The sequence below is a fragment of the Ursus americanus genome, chromosome 32 (assembly GCF_024610735.1).
Source record: "Ursus americanus isolate L20-20 chromosome 32, mUrsAme1.1.p, whole genome shotgun sequence".
Classification (NCBI taxonomy): domain Eukaryota; kingdom Metazoa; phylum Chordata; class Mammalia; order Carnivora; family Ursidae; genus Ursus; species Ursus americanus.
This window is the reverse complement of record NC_142158.1, coordinates 17,553,022-17,580,388: the sequence shown is the minus strand read 5'-3', so window position 1 is coordinate 17,580,388 and position 27,367 is coordinate 17,553,022. Positions and strand designations below refer to the sequence as shown.

The following is a 27,367-nucleotide window of genomic DNA, read 5'->3' as shown; positions in this document are numbered from 1 at the left end:
GGGATCGAGCCCTGCATCAGGCTCCTCTGCTGGGAGCCTGCTTCTTCCTCTCCCACTCCCCCTGCTTGTGTTCCCTCTCTCACTGTCTGTCTCTCTCTCTGTGTCAAATAAATAAAGTCTTTTTAAAAATAAATAAATAAAAGTAATTTATTCAAGGGGCACCTGCGTGGTTCAGTCAGTTAACCGTCTGACTCAATCTCAGCTCGAGTCTTAATCTCAGGGTTGTGAATTCAAGCCCTGCGTTGGGTTCCACTCTGGGCATGGAGCCTACTTTAAAAAATATGTATATATATTTTTTTTCCGAAGCTATTTTGTCAGCTGTTGTAGAATCATGCTGGAAAACTCAACTATGCTTGAAAAAAGGACTATTCCAATCCACCGTACTTAACACAGGGAGATGTGGCTGGAATTACAGCAGTGTGTTCTTGAGCTGCGGGTCCGCAGACGCCACCCTTTGAACTGGCTCACTTGATGATGATACTGGACTTGAGTCTTTATTCTTTTCCTTTCTTCATTCTGGAATAGAGGATGATGACCTTGCGGAACCTCTCGTGTCCGTATCCTCCTGGTTTCTCACTAAGATGATCCCAGGTAGGAGGCAGACATCCTAGGCCAGCCTACTTATATGTTTTGTTTTCTTTTCCTAGGAGATCACTGTACAGCAAATAATGTCTCAGATTGCTAATGTGAAAAAAGATATGATTATTTTGGAGAAGAGCGAATTTTCAGCCCTCAGAGCAGAAAATGAGGTAAAACTAAAGAGCCACTCATACTAATAAAATGCTTGCTGTCAGAGACACTGAGACATAATGCGCACGGACAGAAGTGCACGAGTCAGGTGCGTTTTCACCAGGTGTCCTCCACCAGATCAGGAAGTAGAATATTCCTGGCTCCCCAGAAGCCTGCTAACGCCCTGCTAGGAAGACCACTATCCTGACCTGTGTCACCGTTGACTGGTTTTGCCTGTTCCAGCACTTCATCCGGGGGAGTCCTGTGGTGTGTCTTACAGTAGTTCGCTCTTGCTCGATGTCTGTAGTATTCTATGACTGTGTCACATTTTTCCGCTGTGATGTACACTTGACCCCTGAGCAACACGGGTTTGAGATGAACAGGTCCACTTGAACAGTTCAGTAAATGTGTTTTCTCTTCCTTACGATTTTCTTAGTAACATTTGCTTTTCTCTGGCTAACTTTATTCTGAGAAGATGGTGTGGAATGCATATAACATTCAAAGAACGTGTCACGTTACCAGTAAGGCTTCTGGTCAGTGGTGAGCTAATAGTAGTTGAGTTTTGGGGGAGTCAGAAGTTATATATGGAGATATTTAACCGGGGGGGGGGGAATCAGTGCCCCTAACCCCCAGCGTTGTTCAAGGATCAGCTGCATAGGAGAGTTGTTGCCAGTTTTTGGTTATCACAGACAAGCGCTGCTGTAAAATATCCCTTGATTTCTTTTTTTTTGTTTTTAATTCAATTTAGTTACCATATAGTGTGTTGGTTTCAGAGGTAGAATTTGGTGATTCATCACTTATATTTAACACCCAGTGCTCATTATATCAAGTGCCCTCCTTAATGCCCAGCACCTAGTTACCCCCTCAGCTCCCTCCCCTCCAGTAACCCTCAGTTTGTTCCCTGTGATTAAGAGTCTCTTATGGTTTGCCTCCCTCTCTGTTATCTTATTGTATTTTTCCTTCCCATCCCCTACGTTCATCTGTTTTGTTTCTTAAATTCCACATATGAGTGAAATCATACAGCATTTGTCTTTCTCTGATTGACTTACTTCATTTCGCATAATACCCTCTGGTTCCACCCACATCGTTGCAGATGTATCCCTTGGTTTCTACAGTGTGGCATACGGGTTCAGCATTGAAGTAATTGCTGTGTTGGCATCCTTCCTTTTGTTTTCAGTCCTGGCTAAAATCCCATAAAGGAAGTCCATTTATTACCAGTTGATCTTGGTCTTGTGAGAGGCCTTCCAGCAAAAGATTGCTTTTGCTAGAAAACAGTAAAGTTTGAAACTCTCGCATTTGCCCTGAAATCGGTTATTTGAAGGGAGAATTCATTCAAAGAAAAATTGAAGGAGGTATGGAAGACAGGGCCTCTGAAGGCAAACGTGTATGTTAAAAACAATTGTGTTACTGGGTCACCTGGGTGGCTCAGTCAGTAAGCCTCTGACTTGATCTTGGCCCAGGTCTTGATCTCAGGGTCATGAGTTCAAACCCTACATTGGCCTCCACGCTGGGGAGCCTACTTAAAAAAAAAATTAAATTGTGTTACTGATTTTATGTAACCTTCGAGATGAATTAAAACTGATCTCAAGATAGGCGTATGCATTATAATACCATTCTGGCATGACAGATAATCATGTCTGCTCCTAAGACGGTTCAGCTTATGTTTCATTCTGAATGCAGTTAGAACTGTGCGCAAAAACATGTTCTAATGTAGGTTTATTACTATGTTTTATTTATTTATTTTTTAACCTTCTAGCCATATCCTTGACTTGTTTTTGTTTTTTTTAATGTGTTTTTAGAAGATAAACGTGGAACTGCATCGGTTAAAACAACAAATAATGGTGAGACCCTCACTCCTGCTTGCGTGCTTATTGGCAGTTACGTAAATGTAGTAATAAATACAATGTCAGAAGTTCTTTAGGTGTTCTTAAAAACTTAATCCTATGTTAAATATTTGTGTAATATGTCTCAAAAGTACACACTGGAAGATTAGGTGAGAACAGAGTCAGTGAGTAAATTGGTGATATCTAACCAAATTCATTAAGAAAATTGTGTTCTAGGATGAATGAAATCATCTTTAAATTTAAAAATGTTGAAGTTGCCACATAGGGAGCCTTTCAGTTCTGTTAGAACAGACTGGCTTTAGAGAATTACATGTGATTTGAAAATGTTTACTGTGCCAGCTGTTCGATTTTTTTTTTTTATTTTAAATGGAAAGGACATGGACGTTAAGGAAGGAAAGGTCCTGACGAGCGTCAGAAGGCTTTATTTAAACCAGAATTTCATATTTTCTTTCTTTGAGTCCATCTCTGCTTTCCAGAGTTGTCCAGGGAACAGCTTCAGTCATAAATGCCATAAGGATATTACACTGGGAATCTCGAGGTTAAAGCAGCAGTAACCCGCCCTGGGCTGACTTAAGCATAAGGGGGGTTATTTCAATAGATTACTGGGAAGTCCCAGCCTTCACATCCCAAGAGGGTTTCCATTTCTCACTTTGGATTTCTTTCTCTCTTTGTTTGCCCTCCTGCTAGGATGAAGTGGTCAAAGTCCGAACAGATACCAAGTTAGACTTCAATCTAGAAAAGAGCAGAGTGAAAGAATTGGTATGTTCCTTTATTAAAATCAGAGTGTGAATTCATCTCTTTGCAGGACGGAATGCTCGGTCTGGTCTGAGTATACAGACAGTTCACCAGTACTGTTAAATGTTTACCTGGGCATCGTTGTTAGACACAGTTTTCTCTTTGATTGTATTTTATCTTACAGCTTAAATTTAATGCTTTCAAAAGTAAAATGAAAATCTTGGGAGGTGCATAGCCTTTGACTCTTGATCTTGAGGTAATGGGTTCAAGCCCCACATTGTGTAGAGATTAAAAATAAAACTTTAAAAAAAATTTTTTTAAAAATTAAACTCTTGGTCAAATCAAGTTTGAATCTCATTTCAGAGAGAAACTAAATTATGTGTTACTTAGACGTTACCAAAGAAATCAAACCCAATCTTGCCCTATTTCATCTAGCCTAAACCTTCACAGGTCCAGATTTTTCAAAAATTGAGTGGATCATCTGTGTTAAATAATATTAAATTCTACACTGAAATTCAAGATTAAAAATATATTTCCATATAGTCTTTTTTAAATTTTAAATAGAGAAATCTTAATGACTTGATTGTATTGTTTTGAAATGCAAATTCGAAATGGTTCTTTAAGTTACATTAAATTGAAATTTCTAATTAGGAAAAGTACTTCTGTACACTTGTTACCGAAGAGATCTGAGAAGGGTCACCTGGGTGGCTCAGTTGGGTTAAGTGTCTGCCTTTGGCTCAGGTCATGATCCTGGGGTCCTGGGATCAAGCCCCACGTCAGGAAGCCTGCTTCTCCCTCTCTTTCTGCCACTTACCCCTGCTTGTGCACAAACTCTCTCTCAAAGTAAATAAATAAAAATCTTTAAAAAAAAAAGAATCTCAGAAATGTAGGTTGTAAGTAAGTAAGCAGAAGGGTACTTGCACCTGTACGGTTAACTTGTGAGATTGTGTACAGGACCCAAGAAAGCCGTGCAGATGCAGTTCTGCTGACCATGCTTTTCCACAAATAATGCATAGAAGTACTGCTCTTCCCCCTCGGAGTTTGCACAGCAACACCTTTTTTTTTTGATTGTTTATTTTGTTCAGTTATTATCGACATACACAGCATCACATCAGTTTCAGGCGTACAACATAATGACCGCAAGTCTAGTTACCATCTGTCCTCACACATAGATTTTTTTCTTGTGATGAGAACTTTTAAGATCTATTCTCTTAGCAACTTTCAAATAGAAAGTATAGCATTATTCACTACAGCCCCCACGCCCTGCATTACAGCCCAAGACTTCACTTAGTTCACAGCTCCACGTTTGTACCTTTTGACCAATTTCACCCACCCCGCCGTCCCACCCTTGGCAGCCACCATTCTGTTCTCTATATCTGTGAGCTCAGGTTTTTGGGAGATTCTTTTTGGTTTTAGATTCCACATGGAAGATCATACAGTATTTGTCTTTCTCTTGTTTCACTTATTGTAGTCACTCAGGGTCCATCCATGTCATCCCAAATGGCAGGATTTCCTTCTTTTTTATGGCTGAGTAATATTCCATTATATATGTACACATTTTTTCATCCCCTCATCCAGCAGTGGACATATGCATCTGTGTCTCAGCGACTGTAAATAATGCTTCAGTGAAAATGTTCTAATAAAAATAATGTTGATGGGGCGCCTGGGTGGCACAGCGGTTAAGCGTCTGCCTTCGGCTCAGGGCGTGATCCCGGCGTTCCGGGATCGAGCCCCACATCAGGCTCCTCCACTATGAGCCTGCTTCTTCCTCTCCCATTCCCCCTGCTTGTGTTCCCTCTCTCGCTGGCTGTCTCTATCTCTGTCGAATAAATAAATAAAATCTTTAAAAAAAAAAAAAATGTTGAGTTGCCTCTAGTGACTTTTAACCCATCTATCTTCTTGTTCAGGCTTTATTTGAATTTGATAGCAATAGTTAGATACCTTCTTTATTCTTAGGATAATGAGAAATAGGCCTTGTGAAGCACCTTTTACTGACACGAAACTGGATACACATGTAGAAACAGTATCCACAGTTGTGCCTTGTCTTCCGATTTCTCACAATTTGCTTTTAACCAGAATGAGCTACATGATAAATGAAGCTAATACTGAAATTCAGACAAGTACTTAACTCTATTTTGGAACCGCCTCTGGATTTCAGGAGTTAAGCTGAGCTTTGTTGTACAAAATGATTATTCCCATGTCACTTGTCTGTCTTGTCTCAAAAAACACTTTTCAACCATAAAGATTAATTCACCTAGTATCACTAAAATATTTAACAGTTGGTAGCATGTGATTAGTCTCTAGAAAAGGAGAAGCTCTTTTTTTTTAATTAGGATGAATAATATTTTAATGCTGTAGTAAAAATATTTAAATTAACAAAATCTATGACAGGTGAAATATCTAAACTTTAAGATATTACTGATTTTTCCTTTTGCCTCAGGTGTCAAGATGGCTCTTATAGCACTGTTGTTTAGATTTTTAATTTCAAATTCCTCTAAAATATTCTTTTTCTAACCATCTTAACGGATTTTTTTAATTTAAATTCAGTTAATTAACATATAGTGTATTATTAGTTTCAGAGGTAGAGGTCAGTGATTCATTGGTCTTGTATATTACCCAGTGCTCATTACATCACGTACCCTCCTTAATGTCCATCACCCAGTTACCCCATCCTCCCATCCCCCCTCCCCAAGGAGAAACTCTTTTAATTATCTTTGGCCTTACGGGTTGTGTGTAGCAAAAAATCTGAATGCACGTGACTTAGGAAGATGCCTGTAGCTAAGGAGGATGTGGGACTGATCAACATGGGTGAAAGCCAGTGAAGGGATGGGATTTACTAACCTAGCTGAGACGTGGTTCTTGGTCATCCTAAACTTGCATGGCTCTGAAGTACAGGACAGTCTGTATTCGGTGTGCATTGGTAAGGGGGAGTACGTGACCCTCCCTCCCCTTGTTGAATAAAGTTCTGTTTCAGTTCTGTAACTGGTGGTACTTACAGCCAGTTTCAGAGCAGTATGGCCTGTAAGCCACTTTGGGGGTGCAGGGAGATGAGTCACATAGATACTATTTTAGAAATCACAGCAGTGTCAAGATTTAGGCTTTTCTCTTCTGGCCCAGTCAGTACTGACTCAGGGAAGACAGGAGTCTAAGGGTGTGCAGAAAACTCCAGTCCACCCTGCCCTCTTGTGGCGATGCAATGCATAGCTCTTTCCTTATCTGAAACCCTGACATTTAAAGATAGAAATGAGCATTTTTTGGTCCTAGACTAGTCCTCGGTTTGGGGTTTTGGGGTTTTTTTTCTCCCAATTTTTTAAAAAATTAAAAAAAATTTTTTTTTAATTTAAGAATTTGTGAGCAGTACTGTTTTTATACTCTAGTGCCCTGGTAGTTCCAGGGGAACATTTTATACCTAGAAAGTTTCTAGATACTTAAGCATTAATTTTCTCCCCTATCACAGTGTTAATTTAGTGAAAAATTAAATGCTAATTTTTCATTTAAATTATAGATTTTCATCTGCTCAATTAAATCCTAATGCCCTCTGCTAAGGCGACATGTCTGATTTTGGTCTCAATGTCAATAAAATTGCACTAAATCTTTGCATAAATGTTAGGGCAAGATACCACTTTGACTAACACTGGATTGCGACACACCCAAGTGGGTTGTTGTTGTTCAAGTAAAACCGACATGTGATGGTTTGGTGCATTTCTGGTACCAGTGTATTTATATTGTATCTTTAGGCAATGTCTATGTCACATAAAAATATTCCTTGAAACTATTTTTTCCCCAACTTTATAACATTTCTAACTTTGTCTAAGCCTCAGGTTGTGACCGATTTTGTGATTGTGACGGGTTAGCTCCCAGACTAAATTGTTCCCCACTTTTGTCAACCCTCTCAAAGCCAAAAGCACACGACTCAGCAGCCATGCCAATTGGTCCCCAGGGAGTGCAGTTACACTAGTGGGAGGGGCCAGATGGCATCACAGCAAACAGATGACAAAAGCAGAAGAGAGAGGTGAAGGGTGACAAGGGGAATCCAGATCTGGAGCACTGGGTGGCTAGAAATAAGAAACTTAAGAAAACACTTCTAAAGGAGAGGGGCAAGTAGGCTACTTGATTCTAGAGGTGATTTCTAGTGTCCTATATTCGTGCAAACTCCGAGACCAGAATATTTAAGGTACCAGAGAAGGAGGAGAGGGAGGAAGGAATAATTCAGAATCTGACCTATGTTACATGTTTGTTTCTTTCAGTACTCGCTGAATGAAAGGAAGCTGCTAGAAATGAGGACAGAAATGGTGGCATTGGTAAGAAATGAGACTACTTTTCTTGGTCATTGTGTTCACCTTGGCTTCATTCCATGCGTGGTTACTGTTCCTTGTGATGATGTGTTATGGGAGGGTACACTCAAGTTTTGTGTCCTAGGGTGTTTTTTGTTTTGTTTTTCGCTGTGGTAAAGGACACATAAAATTACCATCTTAACCGTTTTTAAGCGGACAGTTGAGTGGCATTAAGTACCTTCACATCCTCACACAACTATCACTGCCATGCATTCGCAGAACTCTTTACATCTTGTCGAACTGAAACTACGTCCCACACTAATTCCCATTTCCCTCTCCCCAGTGCCGGCTGCCACCGTTCTGCTCTCCGTCTCTATGAATTTGACTACTCTAGGGACCCCGTAGAAGTGGAGTCATATAGTATCGTGTGACTGTCTTATTTCGCTCCACGTAATGTCCTTAAGGTTCATCCGTGTTGTAGCCTGTCAGAATTTCCCTCCTTTTTAGGGCTAAATAACATTCCATTTACGGCTAGACCACGTTTGGATTACCCTTGGGTTGCCTTCATCTTTTGGCCATTGCGAATAAAGTTGTGCCAGTATCTGTCGGACTCCCTGTGTTCAGTTCTCTAGGGTGTGTACCCGGAAGTGGAGTATCATAGGATTTTTTTTGGCACTTAATAGAGTATTTGTTTATCTTAATGAAAGTTTAAATCCCAGTGACTGAAGAATAATAAGGAATGGAGATTTTTTAAAATTAATTTTGAACTTACAGCATGCATTATTTTTTTCCCATCTTCTGTTACTTAGGACCTCAGAAACTTGTAAGACCCTTCTATCAGACAGTAGTAGAATATTCCTCTGGAATACTTTTCTACTCATCCAGTCCTTTATTTCCTTATTCCTTACCAGAATTTTTAGCCATAAGGAACTACAAGTGATCCTTGAACAATAGGGGGTTAGGGACCCTCCCATACAGTCAAAAATCTGCATCCAACTTTTGACCCCCCAGAAACTTAACTGCTAATAGCTGCCTGTTGACTGGAAGCCTTCCTGATAACATAAACAATCAACTAACACGTATTTTGTATGTTAGTGTATTGTACACTAAAACAAAGTAAGCTAGAGGAAAAATGTTACTAAAATCATAAGAAAGAGAACATAGATTTATAGTACTGTACCACGTACAAGTGGACCCATGCACTTCAAACCCACGTTGTTGAAGGGTCAGTTGTACTTATTTGTTCTAGGATGTTCAGTGAATTATTTTTATGCATTAATGAAATGTTACAACCCCTTTATAACATGAGCCAAACTCACCACCCTTAGGGGTTGCTTATGTATGTAGTTTAACCGCATTATATTTGGAAAAAAACACAAATAGGCCTTCGGTATAACCAAACCTCGTACTAATAAAATACTTGGTGTTTGTGGGACACCTGGGGGGCTCAGTTGTTAAGCGTCTGCCTTCAGCTCAGGTCACGATCCCAGAGTCCTGGGATCGAGCCCCTCATTGGGCTCCCTGCTCCGCTGGGAGCCTGCTTCTTCCTCTCCCATTCCCCCTGCATGTGTTCCCTCTCTCGCTGTCTGTCTCTCTCTCTGTCAAATAAATAAATAAATAAAATCTTGAAATAAATAAATAAAATAAAATACTTGGTGTTCGAACTGTGAAAGAAGAAAACTTTAAAATGTGAATAGGAATTGTGTCAAGGCAAATACTGTTGCTTTTAGATTATCTAAGATTGCATTCACTTTTTGTTTTTATTTTTTTTATTTTTTAAGATTTTATTTATTTATTTGACAGAGATAGAGACAGCCAGTGAGAGAGGGAACACAAGCACGGGAGTGGGAGAGGAAGAAGCAGGCTCATAGCAGAGGCGCCTGATGTGGGCCTCGATCCCATAACACTGGGATCACGCCCTGAGCCGAAGGCAGACGCTTAACCGCTGTGCCACCCAGGCGCCCCTGTTTTTATTTCTTTTAAAGATTTTATTTATTTATTTGTCAGAGAGCACAAGCAGGGGGAGCGGCAGGTAGAGAGAGGGAGAAGCAGACTCCCTGCTGAGCAAGGAGTGGGATGCGGGACTTGATCCCAGGACCCTGGGATCCTGACCTGAGCAGAAGGCAGGTGCTCAACTGACTGAGCCACCCAGGTGTCCCCGTGTTCACTTTTTAAAGCATTTTTCGTAAACCTCTCTGAGAGGAACTTAGAAAGATGAGGTACCTTTATTGTCTTTGAGAAAAGACTGCCTTTTAACTTTGGCCTTAATTTGTAGAGCAATCTATCGTTTACAGAAGCTTTTTTTTTTTTACGTTATCACATTCGATTACCCTGTGTGAAGGCAGGGCCAGCGGTGTTTGTTTGTTTTTGGGTTTTGGTGGGGTTTTTTGCTTTTTTCAAATTAAAGTAAACAGGCCCAGAGATAGTAAAGGCCCTGAGCAGCGCAACATCATGTGAGGCTAGGAGAGCTAAGGTGAAACCCACGTCTCCTTAATTGTACCCCATCTTTCCCTGGGACTGCGCCCCGGCGGGGAGGGCCTGTAGGATGGCGGGAGCTGAGGGCATGGCAGGTATTTCCCAGATGGTTTGATGCTGCAAATCTCTTCGTTTTATAAGCATGCCCAGCAAGATCGGGCCGTCACCCAGACAGACAGGAAGATAGACACGGAGGTCGCCGGCCTCAAAACCATGCTGGAGTCGCACAAGCTCGATAACATTAAATATTTAGCAGGTGAGCTCTTTTGTGTCTAGGTAGTTCAAACAAGCAGAACATAAATAAAATTTGGAAAATAAGTCAGAGACAGATACTGCGTTTCATCGATTCTAACACATTTTTTTCACGTTTTAACATCTCTGAAATTAGAAGGCTGGTTATCATTTCCAATAGATGGAATGTCATATAGTAATTGGTATTTTTTTTTCCTTAGCAGTAAAATGATGTTCTTTACAAACCGGTGGAATCTTATGTTTTAATAAGAAACTGACATTGAACAGTAGTTACTTGGAATTTTTTTTAGTGAAATTCCAGACAGTGTTTTATGGATGGAATGAAAGGGTTTTGAGTTGTGTTCTCTCTTCTTTAATTGGTGACACTGCTCGGAAGGAATTATTGTGGTTTTGCCATTTTTGAACCAAGAGAGGGAATGAAGATTCAGGTATAAAAATAACTTAGCGATTATTATAGCTCACATTTAACATTTTGGATTAATCAATATTTTCAAATTATAATAGCAGTTAGAAGTGGAATTCTGTTGGTGAGGTTTTAAAGGGTGTGTCCCCCTATAGTATGCATGCATACCTTTGTGATCACAGAATTTCTGACTTTGTTTGAAAAGTTTTGTTGACTGTTGGATACGTTTCTACTTTGAAGACGACGATTGCGAGGAGTGGAGTGTTTTAGTGGGCAGGTGTCTCGTGGAACGTGGCACAGCAGCAGGCGATCAGCGTTTCTTTCCTTTGTTTTTCTGTTCGGTGGAGAGGTGGCTAAGCGCCTGTATGTTTTCTTAGTAAAAAGTTGTTCTTTAAGTAAGTGTTAACACAGCTAATACCATGCTCAATCTTTTTTTTCTTACAGGATCTGTATTTACGTGCCTCACAGTAGCTCTGGGATTTTATCGCCTGTGGATATAATAAAGTGTCTGTTTAAAGAGATCCCTATTGTTTTGCCTTAAGAACACCGGATTGCCGTGCCTCTTCCCCCCCTCCCGCCATTTCCACATTTTAACCCTAGTTTTGACTTAACGTGTATTATTTATTTTGTGCAGATTATGGACATAGAACCAAGGAAAGAAGTCGTAATGGTTCCTTCCATCTTTTCTGTGTAGTTGCCTTTGTACCGCTGAGTGGTGGTGGACAAACACCTTGGAAGACCCCACTCAGGCGGACCAGTGAACTTGGTCTAACCCGTGGGACGTACCCACATAAATATTTATATAACTCTGCAATTTTCAGTCTTCTGTCACATAGAGGATTGGGGGTCTCCATTTAAAAGGCTCAATGGCTTCCCTCAGGGCTGAAGAATCACCGAAACTAAACCAAGAGCACTAAACCTCTGTCCCTCGGACCCAGTCCTTCCCCTCAGCCAGTGCCCGTGTTCGGCGCTGCCTATCAGCCCCAGTGGGTTGGTGTGCTACTGGTTCACCTGTACTGTCTCCCTCAAGCAATTTTTTTTCTCTTAATTTCCATTGTCTTAGTAAGTTATTGTCATGGTTATTTTTCGTGTGCCTTCCAGCCAGAAAAATCTTGTTGCCTAATGAAGTTTTGTAACTGTAACAGGGATTCTCTTTTTACCTGGGAGAGTGCTAGATTCCTCTCCCACCCTCCCGCCTCGTTCCCCCCCCCCCCCACCTCCCCGGCTTGAGAACTGTAACAATACTCCATTGGCATTGGCAGCATTGCCTGCCTAGAACACTTGCTAATTCTCAGCAGGGACGTCCGCTTCAGCTTGTGGGACCAACTCTACTTGCTTCTGGTCTTCATGTGCTTTGTATCACAGGAGAGGCACTCCGTTTTCCTTCGGCAGCAATATCTAGATACTTAGGTCGTGTACGCGCTTCTTATAAAAGTCTTGAATGAATATGCCTTTGCGCATTCCAAGCTCAGATTGTAGGCTTTAAAATCAGAGACCTGTCATGCCAGGGTTATCTTCATCAAGATCGATTCCTTTGGTTAGTGAAGGCATTCTCATACCTACCTTACTTCTATTTTTTAAAACAAATAAATCCCTAGATGCAGCTGGGGTTCTTTTCAGAAGCACAGTCTCATATTATCTGAATGACTGGCGTGGGAGAGAATAAGCATTGTAAAAACGAGGACACGGAGAGCATGTTGTCTTTCTCCGCATGCGCGCATGTGCACGGAATCTGGTACAGTGGAGAAGCCACAAAGGCACTTGTTGATCGAACTGGCAGAATAAATCATCCATCGTCACTGTTCTAACTGCGCTGGCAAAAAAGTTACCTTTGTCCTTTGGTTGTCGTTTCTAAACTTCAGAAAATGTAAGTGATTGTCGTTTTTTAAACGTATGTTTAGCACAAAGCTTCTGAACCCCAGGTGAGCCTGGGAATCCAGTACTTTGGCATTGTGGTATCAGTTTCAGAGTGAATGATGATTTAATTGTCTTCAACTTGATCCAGAATTATCTCAACTGCTTCATAAAATACTGTAGCCATATGCGCTTCCCCTTTCAGAGAAGGATCCCCCGAAAATACTGCACATTGAGCAGTCGCCTGAGTATTACCAATTTAAGTAAATGACAGCCCATTAAGACCACATTTGCAACTACTTAGTATGGATAGAACTGTGGTTAGTAAGAGCTTGGAGAAAGGGCCTGGAGCACAGACACTCCTCCAAAATAAAAGAATCCCCAAGAGGAAAAAGCACTGTATGCAATTACGTTTCAAAGCAACTCTAACTCGTATAGGTTAAAAACAAGCGAAGTGACCTTACTTCCTGATAAAATATTTCTTAAATAACATTCAGTGGGGCGACACTGTTTGACCTGCCAAAAGTATTCCAAATGACATTCCTGTCAGTTTACAGTGGGCTGCAGCAGCCTCTTAATAAGGGCCTTGGATTTTGGTGGGTAGTTTTTGCAGTACAGAACAGACTCCCCCGTACCCGCAACCTCGGGAACAATGAATTCGCCCTTTGGTGGCTCAGATTGCATGCATATGGAGGTTAGGAAGGTTCAGGACTGTGTTCCCTTTGGTCAAATGCATTCTATCTGAAAAGCATGTGAGCCGGAAATAGAAGCATACCCTTCCCGCTGCTGGCTGGCCCAGACTTCTGTGAACAGCGGAAGCATCATGCTGGGACTAAACTATCGGTACAGAAGGCTTCCGATCGCTTAGGAACTTAGGCCTTAGCCTGATTTCAGAAGGGGGAAGATGCCTGGCACAACTTCCAGACAACCCATGTGTAGCACCTGGGAAATTAACCAGCGCCAGATGCTGCAGATGCTACCCTCTGGGCACAGGTGCCTCTGCTACAAACGCCCAGAGCAGAACACCAAATGGACAGAATCCGGACTTCCTGTCCCTTCTTTGGGGGTACCTCTGCGTTCCTACACTCCTCTCCCCTGCCCTTTCCTGGTTTAAAGAGCCTAAACTCCAGTTCTCCCTCCTTTCCTGTTCCATTAATAAGCAAAACCTGTCTGTCTATACGGTTCTTTACAGGAAACAGGATTTTGATTTCTAGCCTTTTCTTATTCCTTCAGCTGCTTTTCTCGCTTAATATCTAACAAAGCTAAATCCGAGTGCGTTCATTTTTTCCCTTAAGTATGCCAAGTACCTCAGTTGAGAAGTCAAGTTCAAGAAGAAAGCCTTGACTCAAACCAGACATCTTGCTGGAATTTGTCTTGGAACACTCTAAAAATAAAAATCCCGAGCCACAGAGAACATGTCCCTGCCTGGGTTGTCCGCGGCTCAGCTCGTGCTTTTCCCTCTAGCTGCACTGCGTGATGTGAGCTTCCCTCCCGTGTCCCAGCCTCCAGCCTCCAGCCTCCTCTATCTCCTCCTCCCCCTCCCCTCCCCCTCCTCCTCCTCCTCCACCTCCTTTTCCTCCTCCTCCTCCTCCTCCTCCTCCTCCTCCCCCTCCTCCTCCTCGCCTCCATCACCGCCTCCTCTGCGTGGTAATTAGCCCAGTCGGCAAGGGCGAGTGCTTCCCCCGCCCCCACCCTGCGATGCTCTCTTGATACTGTTGGCATCGTTTCTGAACAAATCTCACATAAATGGTACTGCAGGACTCCTGTCTAGAAAACTTGGGCTTTACCATATGTTTATCACATTTGTGGCTTTTCTGACACTAAAGCAAAAACATGTTAAACAGAAACCATTTGTTCTTGATGTATTCTTTATGTTTGAGAATGTTTAGCCCTTCCGTGGAATTTTATTTTGAAAATACCTGTCTTTCTACAGATTTACACTCATGTTCTTCTGATTATAACCCAGATCAATTTATTTACCGTTTTATCACTTAAGCGAATAGTCAGTTACATTTTGTTATATAATAGAGTGGGTATACTATTTTTATTATCGAAAATATTTAATTCTTTCTCTGTGACTACTACACTTTTCATTCGAATTAGTCAATGAGTTGGCAAATTGAGAACTTCTGCCGTCACTGTATTTTAATGTTACTCCCTCCATTGTATATGATAACACTGGTGTATTATGAGGAAGCTTAATACCCTAAAAAGTTGGGTTTGTATAGACTGTAACTTTGAAAATGCTTATTACTTGATTTGCAAAATAAATTTTCTATTTAAAGGAATTACCATGCTCGTGTAAAATACGTTACTTGTTTGAGGGGAAATGTTTTATTTTTTTAAGAGAGTTTTTTTATTCATCTGTGTACATTGGAATTCACAGAAGAATGTGACGCAATTTGATGGTTAGAACTGGGGGCTTACATCGAGGGAAAATGAGTTTTAATTAGAAGTGCTTAGAAGTGGCTGAGCTGACTCAGTTTGCGAGTGATCGAAATCCAAATCAGGCTCGCTGGAGCGGAAAGGAATTTGCCCTTTCTGGCTTACAGAATCCAAGTTCCGGAAGGGCAAAACTCAGGTGCCCTCAGAACGCCCTTCTGCACCTCTTAGCTCCCCGTCGGGTGGGCAGAATTCTCTCGGACCGGCTTGCATTGTGGAGAACAAACACCAGCACGAGCCCGACCGCTTACTGATGGAGGTTCGCTCACCTAGACGAAGCCCTGAAGAAGGGAACCGAAGCAAGCAGCGGCCGCGGCAGCCAGCCGAAGAGTGCAGGGGGAGATGCTGCGGTGCCTTGGTGCGGGCTTCTTCCCTGCGGACCCGCTGAGTAAGGGAGCAGGAGCTCTTCGTGAGTCACTCCGTGCAAGTGACCTTCGGTGTAACGCCGGTCTGCTCCAGAGGAAAGCAAACCCCCTGGGAAAGTGGATGAATAAAATAGCCCAGAAATTAATGTTAGATACCTTTCATTCTCTCCGACCAGAAATCTACCGAAGTTAGAGAGTCAAATAAACTAGACTGGAAGGTGAGCCGTAAAGTGCCTAAAAGGCCCCAAATGATTGGCAGACTCAGCCTCTGTGTTTACCGAGGGGGTGTGGGGTACAGGGTGTGGGGCGTCCGTGTACAACCTCCCACCTGGTCCTGTCACATCCAAGGGTGCAGCGAACTGAACATCTTTGCCTGGGGCCTTTGGTGTCTTTCAGAATAAGAACATAGCTTCAGAGAATGACATTTTCTAGAAACAGCTCTCTGGAACCAAAACCTCTGGCTTTCCATAGCAGCGCTTTGACCATGCATCGCACGGCCGGTCGCGTCTCTCCCCTAATTTTGCAGCTTCCCGGACAGTAGGATGCTGGGGAGGGGTCTCAGCGGCTGCCTACCACACGGGGGTGGGTATCTGCATCCTGGACGTAAACAGGCAGCACTCAGCTTTGGGTCGCCTTTTACATGCTGCAAACAGGCCTGTAATTTGTTCTAGGCCAGCACTCTCAGGAATAAGGAGTTGAAGTGCATGGGCATTTTACAAGGTCCTAATTCTTTTAGTCTTGGTTTAAACTGTCTCGCACAGGGGTTTGCCTTCTTCCTCTGCCAGCGCCCACTCTGTCCACAATGTGCCTTCTCCCAGGCGAGAAGAAACAGCTGCTGGGTGCATGAAAGTTGCTGTTTTTGCCTACTGCGGAAGCATTTTGTACTATTTCTCTTGCTTTTATAGAAGTTTATAGTGTGCACGAGCCTCACATCTTATTGAGAGACACTCTTAACAGGTGGTGTCTCTGCTATCTGTGAAAAAGGGTGATGAGATGTTACGGAGAAAGGATGGAAGCGTGGGGGATCAAGATATTCAGTGAACCCATGAGAGCATTTATAAAAAAAATTTTCTTTTGCATCGTAACAGTTGGGTGCTTTCAACTGTAACACAAAACGAACAGTGGTTTATACCAAATGACTTATTACTTGAGTCTAGAAATACAGGTCATCCTCAGGGTTGGTTTGGCAGCTCAACGTTGCCTGCAAGGACCCGGCTCTTTTCATCTTCCCATTCTTAGCTTCCTCCGTGTGTTAGCTTTCAGCTTCAGCCTTGGTGTTACCTGATCACAAAATGGCTGCCACAGCTCCAGGCATCACATCCTCATTTGGCAGCACGCAAAGCAAAAAGAGAGCAAGGTACACGAGGGCTTTTCTCATAGATCTCTCTCCTTTAATCAAGGACAAAGATCTATCCCATTCCCACAGAAGAGCCCTGATGTCTTCTAGGCCAGGAGGAGGTCACATAGGCCATCTATAGCAAGACAGTTTGCAAAAGAGAATGTTAGCTTTGCAGCCCTTCTGGTGGGAGGGGGGCAAGGAAGAAAGAAGCTGGAATTGGTTGTTAGGTTGACATTCAACGGTATTGGTTACAGTGTTTGCAAAAATAACACAGGCTGTGTACTAGGGAGAAGGATATAACGGCTTTTAGTTACCACCTTTTAGTGGCTAGTAACGCTTCAGGATGTCCTTTCCCTTTATTTCTAAGAACCTGTGGGTAATGTTATTTTATTCTCTGCCACAGGATATTTTTACTGCTTCTCCAACCAAATCTTTAATTCCTTTTTTTTTTTTAATTTTAAAACCAGTTCCCAGGATTTGTTCCAAATAACTTGCACATTTGAGGAAAAATAAATCTGTTAATGAACAAATTCATATACATGCATATTTCTCAAAACTCCTCCCCAATCTGCAGGGCAGTATACCCTCAGCTTTGCCGTCTTATTTTGGCCAAAGCACAGCATACCAGATACTGCTCCCCTCCCCTCCAACAGGTGCTGCTCACCCCCACCCCCACCCCCACCCCCACCCCTGTATCCTGAGGTTTATTTTCCCCTCAGTTGCCTTTGGCTGCGTGGCAGAAGCACACGTCCCCCGCTCTCTCCTATCTGTTCTCTTCCTCTGGTTGAGGGAAAAGTGTAAAAAAGTGCGTCTACATCTGGTAGAAGCTGGGGTTTGGGAGGAACGGCTGTGGCACATTTGGGGACCATCAGGCTTGCAAAGGGGGCGGTGTAGATTCCCGGCACATCCAGTTCCTTCCTGCGACCCAGGACAGGTGTACCTGCAGAAAGTCTGCTTAGGATGTGTGAATGCAATTAAAGCAGAAGGTCAGTGCTCAGTGAAAACAGAAAAGCTGTTGAGCTGAGCACGGTCAGGGGGCTCCAAGTCTTCCCCATTAATATTTACGGGAGTGCCTTTACTTGGTTACGAACATCGCAAGTGCTGGTGGACAGCACAGTAGCGAGCCCTCAAAGGTTAAGCAAACTCTTAAGGCAAAAAGTTCAAGGTGGGGAAAAGTCTATTAACATCTTCCTGCCAATTAATAAAACCATGATTATATTTTGTTTTAGTGGCACAAGGTCTCAGTCGGGTTGCTAACCATCCGTTTTTTACAGGCGGATAATTTCACAACCACTAATGCGATGAGTCAGGAGCTCTGGGTTCAGCTCCCAGCCTGGCCACTTGCTGTGCTCTTGGGAAAACCGCTGGACCTTGCCAAGCCCATGGTTCCCACATTTCTAAAATACCAGCAACAATAATAATGAGAATGGGAAAATTGTGGAGCATTGGTTTAGTATTTTTCAGACACAGTTCTAAAGTCTTTCCATGCTCATTTACTCTTCGTCACATCCCTATGAAGTAAGCACTGAAATGATCTCTTTACAGAGGAGGAAATCAAGGCAGAGAGAGTCGAAGTAACGCGCCCCACAAGCACCCAGCTAATACTCGGTGACTCCGGATTCGGACCCAAGCATTCTGACTCTCGGGAATAGAGACCCTGCCCACTGATAGCACCTGGTAAGGATCAAATGAGGTCAAAACATGAAAATGTTTTATAAACTATAAAACCCTACGTGTAGTAACTGGAATCACTTACTAGTAATTACTAGTAACGTTGCTTTTACCACTACCCAAATAAGTACATTTCCCTTATTCTGCTCCTTCGCCACCTCCCCAGAGTACCAAGACAGATAAAGCTATTGAGAAAGATACACTATCCTAGCAAAAAATGCTAGTCCTGGGGCGCCTGGGTGGCTCGGATGGTTAACTGTCTGCCTTTGGCTGAGGTCATGATCCCAGGGTCCTGGGATCGAGTTCCTGCATGGGCCTCCCTGCTCAGCGGGGAGCCTGCTTCTCCCTCTGCCTCTGCCTCTCTCCCTGCTTATGCTCTCTCTCTTAAATAAATAAATAAACACGAATCCTTTGAAAAGCTGGAGTATAGGTTATAGCAGGTATTGGACGAATATAGATAGCCTCGAGGAAATAATCACAAGCTCTCCAGAATTATACTATACCAGCCCTTCATATAAATCCCAGGCTGACTGTGAATGTTCATAATTTTATTTGGGGGGCTTTATGTAAAAGGATTAAAGTTGACTTGAAGGCCACAGTCTAAGCCTTAGATTCATCCGAAGTGTAGGCCTTAAATAATTCCTTATTATTTCGTTAGTATCCTTCTTCTTGGTGATATGATCATTAATTAGGATATTCCATTCTGTCTCTTTTATAAAGATTTTATTTTTAAGGAATCTTCACACCCAGCACGGGGCTCGAACTCACAACCCTGAGATCAAGAGTCACACACTCCACCAGTTAAGCAGCAGGGGCCCCTAAGATATTTCATTCCTCATCAACCAAGGCAACCATCTCTCTGTAGCACTACATGAGAAAAAAGAATTCAGCCACTTTTCAAAATGTCCCAGAAAGCTGGGCTGCCCAAATCCTGACTGGGCCCCTGGAAGTATTCACATCTTATCCAATTCTGTTTTATTCGCATAAAACCCTTGTTGCCTGCTTTCAGTTTTCCATGGAAACCATGTATGTCTTGCTCTTCTCAAGCAAAGCAAGGCTTTAGATCTCAGATGGTAGAAAGAAGGGGCACACTTGAAGGGCACACGTGCTTTTCACCCCAGCTTCTTGTGTGTTAAAAAAATTATGTATGTATAAAATGTGTACACACACACACACACACACACACACACACACCCCTTCACCAGAATAAGCAAATCCCTAGAGACAGAAAGGGGATTGGTATTTGCCTGGGGCTGAGGGCGTGGAGAGTGAGTGCAGAGGGTACAGGGTTCCTTTTTGGGGTGATGACAATGCTCTAAAAATGGCTTATGGCGATGGTTGCCCAGCTCCGTGAATACACTGAGGACACGCTTCAAATCAGTAAATTGTATGTCGAACTCATTAAAACTGTTTTTTTAAAAAAACATGTCCATCCTGCACCTTCAATTTTCGGATGAGGAGCCCAAGCCAACTGTCAGTTGTGCAGCTGACCGCGTGGGTCACACTCCTGGCCGCTCGCTAGGCCCCACCCGGGCCGGGAGTGGGCCAACGCTTCCTTCAGTGCCCTGCCTGCAGGGCGCAGGCCTCCCGCCCCGTCTCCCAAGATGATGCTCTGGCTTCTGATAAGTCCTGCATTGCTTAGTGATGAAGGTTCAGTGGTAACTAAATGAAATAACCTAGTGCATCCCTCTCTTTAAAATGTTTCATGAGGAGGGGCGCCGGGGTGGATCAGTCGGTGAAGCGTCTGCCTTCTGCTCAGGTCATGATCTCAGGGTCGTGAGATCGAGCCCCCTGTCAGGCTCCATGCTCAGCACGACCTCTGCTTGAGATTCTCTCTCTCTGCCCCTCCCCCCACTCATGCTGTCTCTCCTTCTCAAATAAATAAATCTTAAGGAAAAACAGCAAGAAGGGGAATCTATTTTTTAAAAAAATCTTTCTCATTCTCACTTACCACCAACATGGCCCTTGAATCCCCATCATTCTGGGTGAACAGTTAACTTCCTCCAGGAGGCCGTCTAGGATCAACCCCATTCTTTGCGTTCCTCCCTTTTAGCATCTTGCCTCAGGGTCAGGAGCACGGCCTCCAGAGCCAGCCTGCTTCGGTTTGAATCCCTTGACCTTCGGAAAATGACTTCAGCTCTCAGCGCCTCGGTTTCCTTATCAGTAAAATGGGGCTAATAACAGGACTTATGTCCTAGGCTCATATAGGGATTACATTAGTATGTACACGTCCACACCCAGTACCTAGAAACAAGTATCCGCGCATCTCGTCATCTCTATCTTCTCGTTGTTGACCTGTTGTTTTATAGTTGTCTCTGAGCATCCCTGGACGGACTGTCCCCTAACGGACGGCCTTTGCTGAATTAATGCCATACACACAGCAGAGGCTTCAAGAAATGCTTGCTGTTTCCCACAGCGATCTGTTTCAAAGTAGAACATTTATCGGAACTGTCATCAAGGCTGATCTGCCCGTGTTTCAGACTCTAGGTGACCGTTGGAGGAAAGAGTTGTCACCTCGTTCGTCTTGTTTCTCGTAAGCCTCGTTTCGTGTTTTCCCTGAAAGTGTCCTCTAGCTGCAGCCGTGGTACCTCGGGCCTGCCCCGAACTGGGCTCCAGATTGTCGGTTACAACCTCACTCTCGCGGATGGTACCAGAAGAGGCAGGGATGTGGTGGGAGTGAATGAAGCCGACTTCTAGGTCAGACCACAGTGTAGGGGAATAGAGGCAACCCTCCCCCCCAGTGTTGGCATCCCCTGAGGGGGCACAGAGCCTGGGGAATACCCGAGGTTAGAAAAAGCCCCAATCCCGTGCCGTGGCCTATGTCTCCTGTGCAAGGTCTGCTGCTGCTACATTTTAGCTGTGTTGACAGCTGGAATCTTCCAGATTGTTCCTTTTGTGATTATAAACTGTCTTTGGAGTAGCGTGCTGTGGGTGGATGCAGTTTTTAGAACTACTTGGACCAATCAGCCTCCTCCCCAAAGGAACACTCTGGCCTTACCCTCTCCCAGCGTCTTCCCTGCAAAACAACAGAATATGACAATCTGGGGGGAAAGGAGAGGAGAAAGGACATCGTTCAATTTAGGGACACGAAGAAATACCTGAGCATAGGCCAGACATGAGTAGAATTCAGCAGAAGATTATCGTTTCTGCAACCTCCCTCCTCTCCCTGGACCTTTTCCCCATTCTGCAGTATCCCTTCTTCCGTCAGATGCCCTGACCCACCAAAAATAGGCACAGAGGCCTCGGTTCTCAGGAAGAGGGCAAATCTCACCCTTTCGGGGCTTCGTGATGAGGGTGGGCTTTGACAGCACAGAGACCCAGGTTCAAACCCTAGCTTTTCTGCTTCCTAGGGGTCTGAGCTACTGCAAATCAGCTAGACCCTCCCACGTAAAAGACAGACCAGTGCGCTCCCTGTGCCTGGCGGTACGCTTTGAGCCAGCCACAGAGCCAACTCACAGGGGTCTGAGCACTAAGGAAATTGATGGACCCCCGCCCTAATTGAAAGTTCAGAGGTGCCACAGGCTGCCTGAACCCTGCTGCCAGGGACCCAGGTTCGGTCTGCCTCCCTGCCTTCCATCCTCGGTGGCAGCCGCATCTTAAGGCCAGCTCCTTTCACAGAGAGGCTGTCACCGGGACGGAGGGACCACCCCCTCGAGCACAGACTAATGACTGACACCAAGGGAATGCCAGGTGCTGATTGACTCAGACCTGGGTCTTTAAACTAGTTACTAGCAAGGTATGAGCAGGGTTACCAGGGTTGGTATACAGGCTCTGGTTCCCAGACTTGAGCGCACAGCAGGATTACCCGAAGGACTTACAAAAACACAGATAACTGGGCCTCGGCGCCAGTGTTTCTGATTCTGTGGGTCCAGAGAAGAGCCTGAGAAATTGCTTTTTTCTTTTTTTTTTTTTTTACTTCTTTATTTGACAGAGAGAGAGCGTATGCACAAGCACAAGCAGAGGGAGCAGCAGGCAGAGAAAGAAGCAGACTCCCTGCTGAGCAAGGAGCCTGATGCAGGACTCGATCCCGGGACCCTGGGCTCATGACCTGAGCAGAAGGCGGATGCTTAACTGACTGAGCCACCCAGGCGCCCCAGAATTTGCCTTTCTAATGAGTTCTGAGATGTCACTGAAGCCCATGGATCACACTCTGAAAACCACTAGCGTAGTCTGATGAGGGGTACCCCTAGACCGCGGTCAATTCCCCAAACTGCACAGTGAGGAAGGGGTGAAATGGGTGTTGGAGAGTTCCCTGTGATTTCCAGAATCTTGGAGAGTAAATGTTTCAGCAGTCTATCACTGGATAACAAAGCATGCTGAAACTTCGTGGGATAAAGCACCGATTTATTATGATTTCTAATGGTTCTGTGCATTGAGTGGGCTCAGGTGGGCAGTTTTCACTGAGGATCTCACATACAGTTGTAAACAGATGTCAGTTGGGGGCCGAATCATCTGAAGACTGGCATGAAACTGGTTCTTGGTTCACGTGTCTGGTTCCTGGTGTGGAATGGCTGGAATGGCCAAGGGCTATCGCCAGCATCTCGTTCTCTGTTCCACTACTCCACGTGACTTGCTTGGGCTTCCTCCCAATATGGCAGTCTCAGGGGAATTGGATTTCTTATCTGGCAATTGACTTTCCCCAGAATGACCATTCCAAGAAACCAAGGCGGAAGCTGTCAGGCTTCTCCTGAGCTAGCCTTAGAGACCACAAGTATCCCTTCTGCCCCGTTCTGCTGGTTATACGTCCATCCCAGAGCCAGCCCAGATTCAAGGGCGCACACAGGGCATCTATATATGTAGAGGCCAGGTCGTGGAGGGGTCATCCTGGGGACCAGCTACCACTGGGATTAAAGGAGATCATTCATGTAAAGTCCTGAGTATGAATGTAAGCATTTACCATGAGTAAGCGTTCAGGAAATGAGCGTTATCATGATCGCTCTTCTATTCAGGGGATTTTGCTTATTTCGCTTTCTCTGCTGTTGAGGACTTTAAGGTTTTCTCAACTCGGAAAGGATTTTCAGTAGCCAGCAGGTGAGGCAGTATTTCTGGGGAACGTGGTCTTTCCAGTGTCCCCGAAACATACAAGTCACTCTTCCCTTAACCCGGAGTAAGACCTGCGCTCCCAAGTGTATCTGCTATACAGTGGAAATGTTCCTTTTCTATTGCCTTCCATATGCTTCTTATTTTGGAGTGTTGGCTTTTGATGAGAGATTTTTACTCAGGTTCCTGTAGATTGGCTGAGTTTGCTAAAAATTAGGCCAGCTCTTGTATGGTGTATCAGGATTTACGTAAAAGCGAGTCCCCCAGGGTCCCCCACTCCCATGCCAATTATGGAAAAGTCTCTAGAATGGCAATTTCTCAAATTACTCCATATCACTCTCATCCAGCCATGTCTATCCTGAAGCCAAATACACTACTTCCCAATCTGAGCAACACTGTGCGGGACCTAGCTTCCGAATGGCCTCCTAGACAGAGTGATTTTTCTTGTTTCTGCCAAACATGTACACGTATATGTTAGCTTTATACCTGCTGGTGTTTTTTCCTTTCCTTCCGAGTGGGAGTGAGTTGGGTTTTTATTCAACTGCGTGACGGAGAGAAACTCTAGGGTCTTTCAGCTTCCGTGTGTGGGCGGTGGGGGAGGAGGTGGTGCCGTCTAATCCGTAAGAATGTACTGGTTCGGAGGGAAAAGCACGGAGAGACTGAGGTACTAGAGCGTCTGTCTGTCGGCAACGTACCCGGGCAGCCCTGCCAAGCTCTGATGTGTTTAGACTTGAGCTTGAAGGGGAAGGTTGCACGAAGGCAAGTTCCTGGGATTTGTTCTGCCGTCTGAGTAGGCTGGGTGTTCTCACCGGGCTATTTCTGTACAAAAAGCTGTCTGGAACCATCTGAGAATCCTCTCACCAGCGCGGTTTACTGGAATATACCTACTAGTCACGTTGTTGCATCATTTCCCCTCCATTTCTTGGATGCTTAAGAGGACAACTGTATGTGTCCATGTGTGTGTCCGTGTGAGTGTGTGTTGTTGTGTATGTTCCAAAGTTATGTTACCATGGAGAGTGATTTGGAAAAGCTATCTTACAAACCACTTCAGCTGAACCTATAAAAATGCATTTCAAAAAAAATCAAAGCTCCCTTTGTATGCATCGACACTACCGGGAAGGACCCACAAAAAAATGGTAATAGTAGCTTCCTCCAGGGAAGGGAACTGGGGTGGGGGGTCAGTGTGCTGAGGGAGGCTTACTCTTCACTGTGTGCTGTTCAATTTTTTTTTTAACACAAGCATGTAATATTTTTTAAAAATGAAAACTTGGGGGGGGCACGTGGGTGGCTCAGTTGGTTAAGCATCCAACTCTTGATTTTGGCTCAGGTCGTGATCTCAGGGCTGTGAGATGGAGCCCCGTGTCGGGCTCCATGCTGGGTGTGGAACCTGCTTAAGATCCTCTCCCTCTCCCCACCCTCTAAAAAAAAAAGAAAACTGAAAACTGGAGTTTAAATGCTGAAGCCTGGGGCGCCTGGGTGGCTTAGTCATTAAGCGTCTGCCTTCGGCTCAGGGCGTGATCCCAGGGTCCTGGGATCAAGCCCCTCATCGGGCTCCCTGCTCCACTGGGAGCCTGCTTCTTCCTTTCCCGCTTCCCTCGCTTGTGTTCCCTCTTTCACTGGCTTACTTTCTTTCTCTGTCAAATAAATAAATAAAATCTTTAAAAAATAGAATAAAATAAAATAAAATAATAATAAATGCTGAAGCTTCTCCTGGGAAACATTCGCTGGACTCAAACATCCCCTTTGACTTGGGCACTCAGCTCCCCCCGAGGAAACTGGGAATCTTTGAACCACCTTGGACTGAACGTGAAGAAGGACTCTGCTTTCTTGGATGCACATTACGTTTTCTCAAGGACACTCTTCACCCTTAGCCATCGCTATAGGTAAAGTATGTTGAGAGGATACCAAGTCTGTCAGATTCAGTAGTAATCAATAATGACTTTAAACACATTCCGCCTGGCAGTCTTACCGAGACAACAGAGCCGTTGGACAGGGAAGCTCTGTACCAGGTCACAGAGAAGAGTATTACAACCTTCATGACGTGTCTACACATGTTTCGGTTCCCTAATAGATGATGGCTCAGACGTCAGAAATTGCGGTGATCTTATTGTATTGTGTATTTTTACATTCTCTTTGCTGAGCTGATGCCCTGCTTCCAAACCAAGAGTACAAATTACAGGTGAACACCCCAACATTTCCTCCTCCGTCTTCACTATACTGGGAGTCCATTAAAATAACAAGTATCCACACGGCCCCTCTCTTTGGCACTCTGTGCAACGCAAGCTAACCGGATTGTACCAGACCGAGGCTGTTCACTGGAAATCATTCGCCAACTCAAGAGGGAGGAAAATAGAATAAAAAAAGAAAAACACTGCCCATCACAAAAATAACTTGAGAATTGTGCAATCTGCCAACATTGGTCATTTGTGTTGAACTTGCTTTCAGCGCTCTGTTAAATATACCACACCCTGCCACCGAAACGATCACTCCCTTCCTTTTGAGTAGCAAAGTAATGGGAACTCACAAAGCGTCTGTGAATTTGGCAAGGTTTAGTATAAATGTTTCCATTAAATCTGGCAAGAGCGAGGAGAGTGTTCGGTAGGCATTAGTGCTACCTGTTTGTTATAGGCTGCCTTTCAGAGTCCAAGCCCTGCTTTCCTCTACACGAGCTAAATGCCTGGACCCGGGGCACCTGGCTGACAGCGTAGCACAGGTTACTGCTGTATTGTTTCAAGATGTTTGAAATTATTCTGACCCTTCACGTAATGCCAATGTTTTCCCAAGGGAAATACTATATTTTTGCGCGCAGAGCTACCCAAACTCCAAGTTGCCGCTGAGGACATGGTGAGGACATGCTACTCCACTGAGCACAACGGGCCGGATGTCACGGAGGGTCTCAGTACGGTTGGGAGAAGGGTGCTGACTCCCAGCGACGTGCCAGACACCTTCATACATCTTCATGTGTTGTTGACAGCCGCTCTGCAAGGCTGACGTCATTGACCGTACTCTCCAGGGGTGCGGGGAAGCTAAAGCACAGAGAAATGAGGGCACCCAGGGTTAGCGACAGAGCTGGGGTGCCCCAGGGTGCCCCATGGTTAGCGACAGAGCTGGGGTGCGCACCCCAACGCGAACTTCCTTCCCTGCAGCAGAGACGCTGCCTTGCAAGGCCCTCTCTGATGCTGCTGATTAAGGTGTGGCCCATAGTCTGGACAAGGCTTTCAGGAGGCTGAGCAGACCATGGGTGGCACACGGTTGAGAATGGGTACTTGGATTGTGGGGCGAGGTTCCAGTATTCAACAACCCAAGGGCATCTGGAGAGTGAGAGGTAGGATTCCTGCTAATCGATTAGTAGATACAGAGGAAATAGACTGTAGGGGCAGGATCCTATCTCTAGAAAGGCCGAAGAGGCAGACCCTCAGTCATGGAGGGTACCGTGGAAGCCATGAAGACATTGACTCAGCATCACAGGGATCAAAAGAGTCAGGATGGAAACCCACACGCCAAGACTTTGTCACAGGGGATATAACAATGGCCAATGAGTAGCCTCAGGTCAGAGCAAGACCAGCACCAGGCTGACTTAGTGCTCAGTCTCTACCATGTGGCAGGAGCCATGGAATAACAGTGAACAAAATAGGCAAGGTCCCTGCCCTTTGGAGCAAGCGTCCAATGGGAGAAATAAATAAGGAAATTTTTATCACATGATGAAGACTGTAGAAAACCACGCAGCCCATTATAGTGTGTCCAAGAGATAACAGGAGGAGAGGACTTGGTGATGGCAGTGCCTGCTAGTCTAGTCAGGACGGGCCGCTCCCTACAGGACATTCGGCACAGACAGGAAGGAAGTGAGGGCGTGAGCTGTGAGAACATCTAGGAGAAGAGCTCTGAGGGCAGAAGGGATAGCGATGGCAAGAGTCCTGAGGCAAAGGGTGCCTGGTAGGTTCCAG

The 27,367-nt window shown here is 44.5% G+C and overlaps 1 protein-coding gene across 4 annotated transcripts in view; it reads left to right on the top strand.

Annotated features, from left to right (window-relative positions):
- Positions 1–27,367, top strand: part of MCUR1 (mitochondrial calcium uniporter regulator 1) — a 58,716-nt gene that overhangs the window by 12,608 nt on the left and 18,741 nt on the right. The window contains exons 4-10 of one of the 4 annotated variants that reach the window (XM_087858050.1): positions 648–749; positions 2,529–2,570; positions 3,261–3,332; positions 7,556–7,609; positions 10,199–10,313; positions 18,258–18,389; positions 22,315–23,906. In XM_087858050.1, the coding sequence (XP_087714176.1) occupies positions 648–749; positions 2,529–2,570; positions 3,261–3,332; positions 7,556–7,609; positions 10,199–10,313; positions 18,258–18,364 (492 nt within the window). In that variant the 3' untranslated portion in view covers positions 18,365–18,389; positions 22,315–23,906. Of the gene's footprint in view, positions 1–647; positions 750–2,528; positions 2,571–3,260; positions 3,333–7,555; positions 7,610–10,198; positions 10,314–11,156; positions 11,234–11,346; positions 14,855–18,257; positions 18,390–22,314; positions 23,907–27,367 lie in introns of those variants that run through there. The other 3 variants (XM_045811532.2, XM_045811531.2, XM_045811533.2) reach the window with 3 other exon arrangements.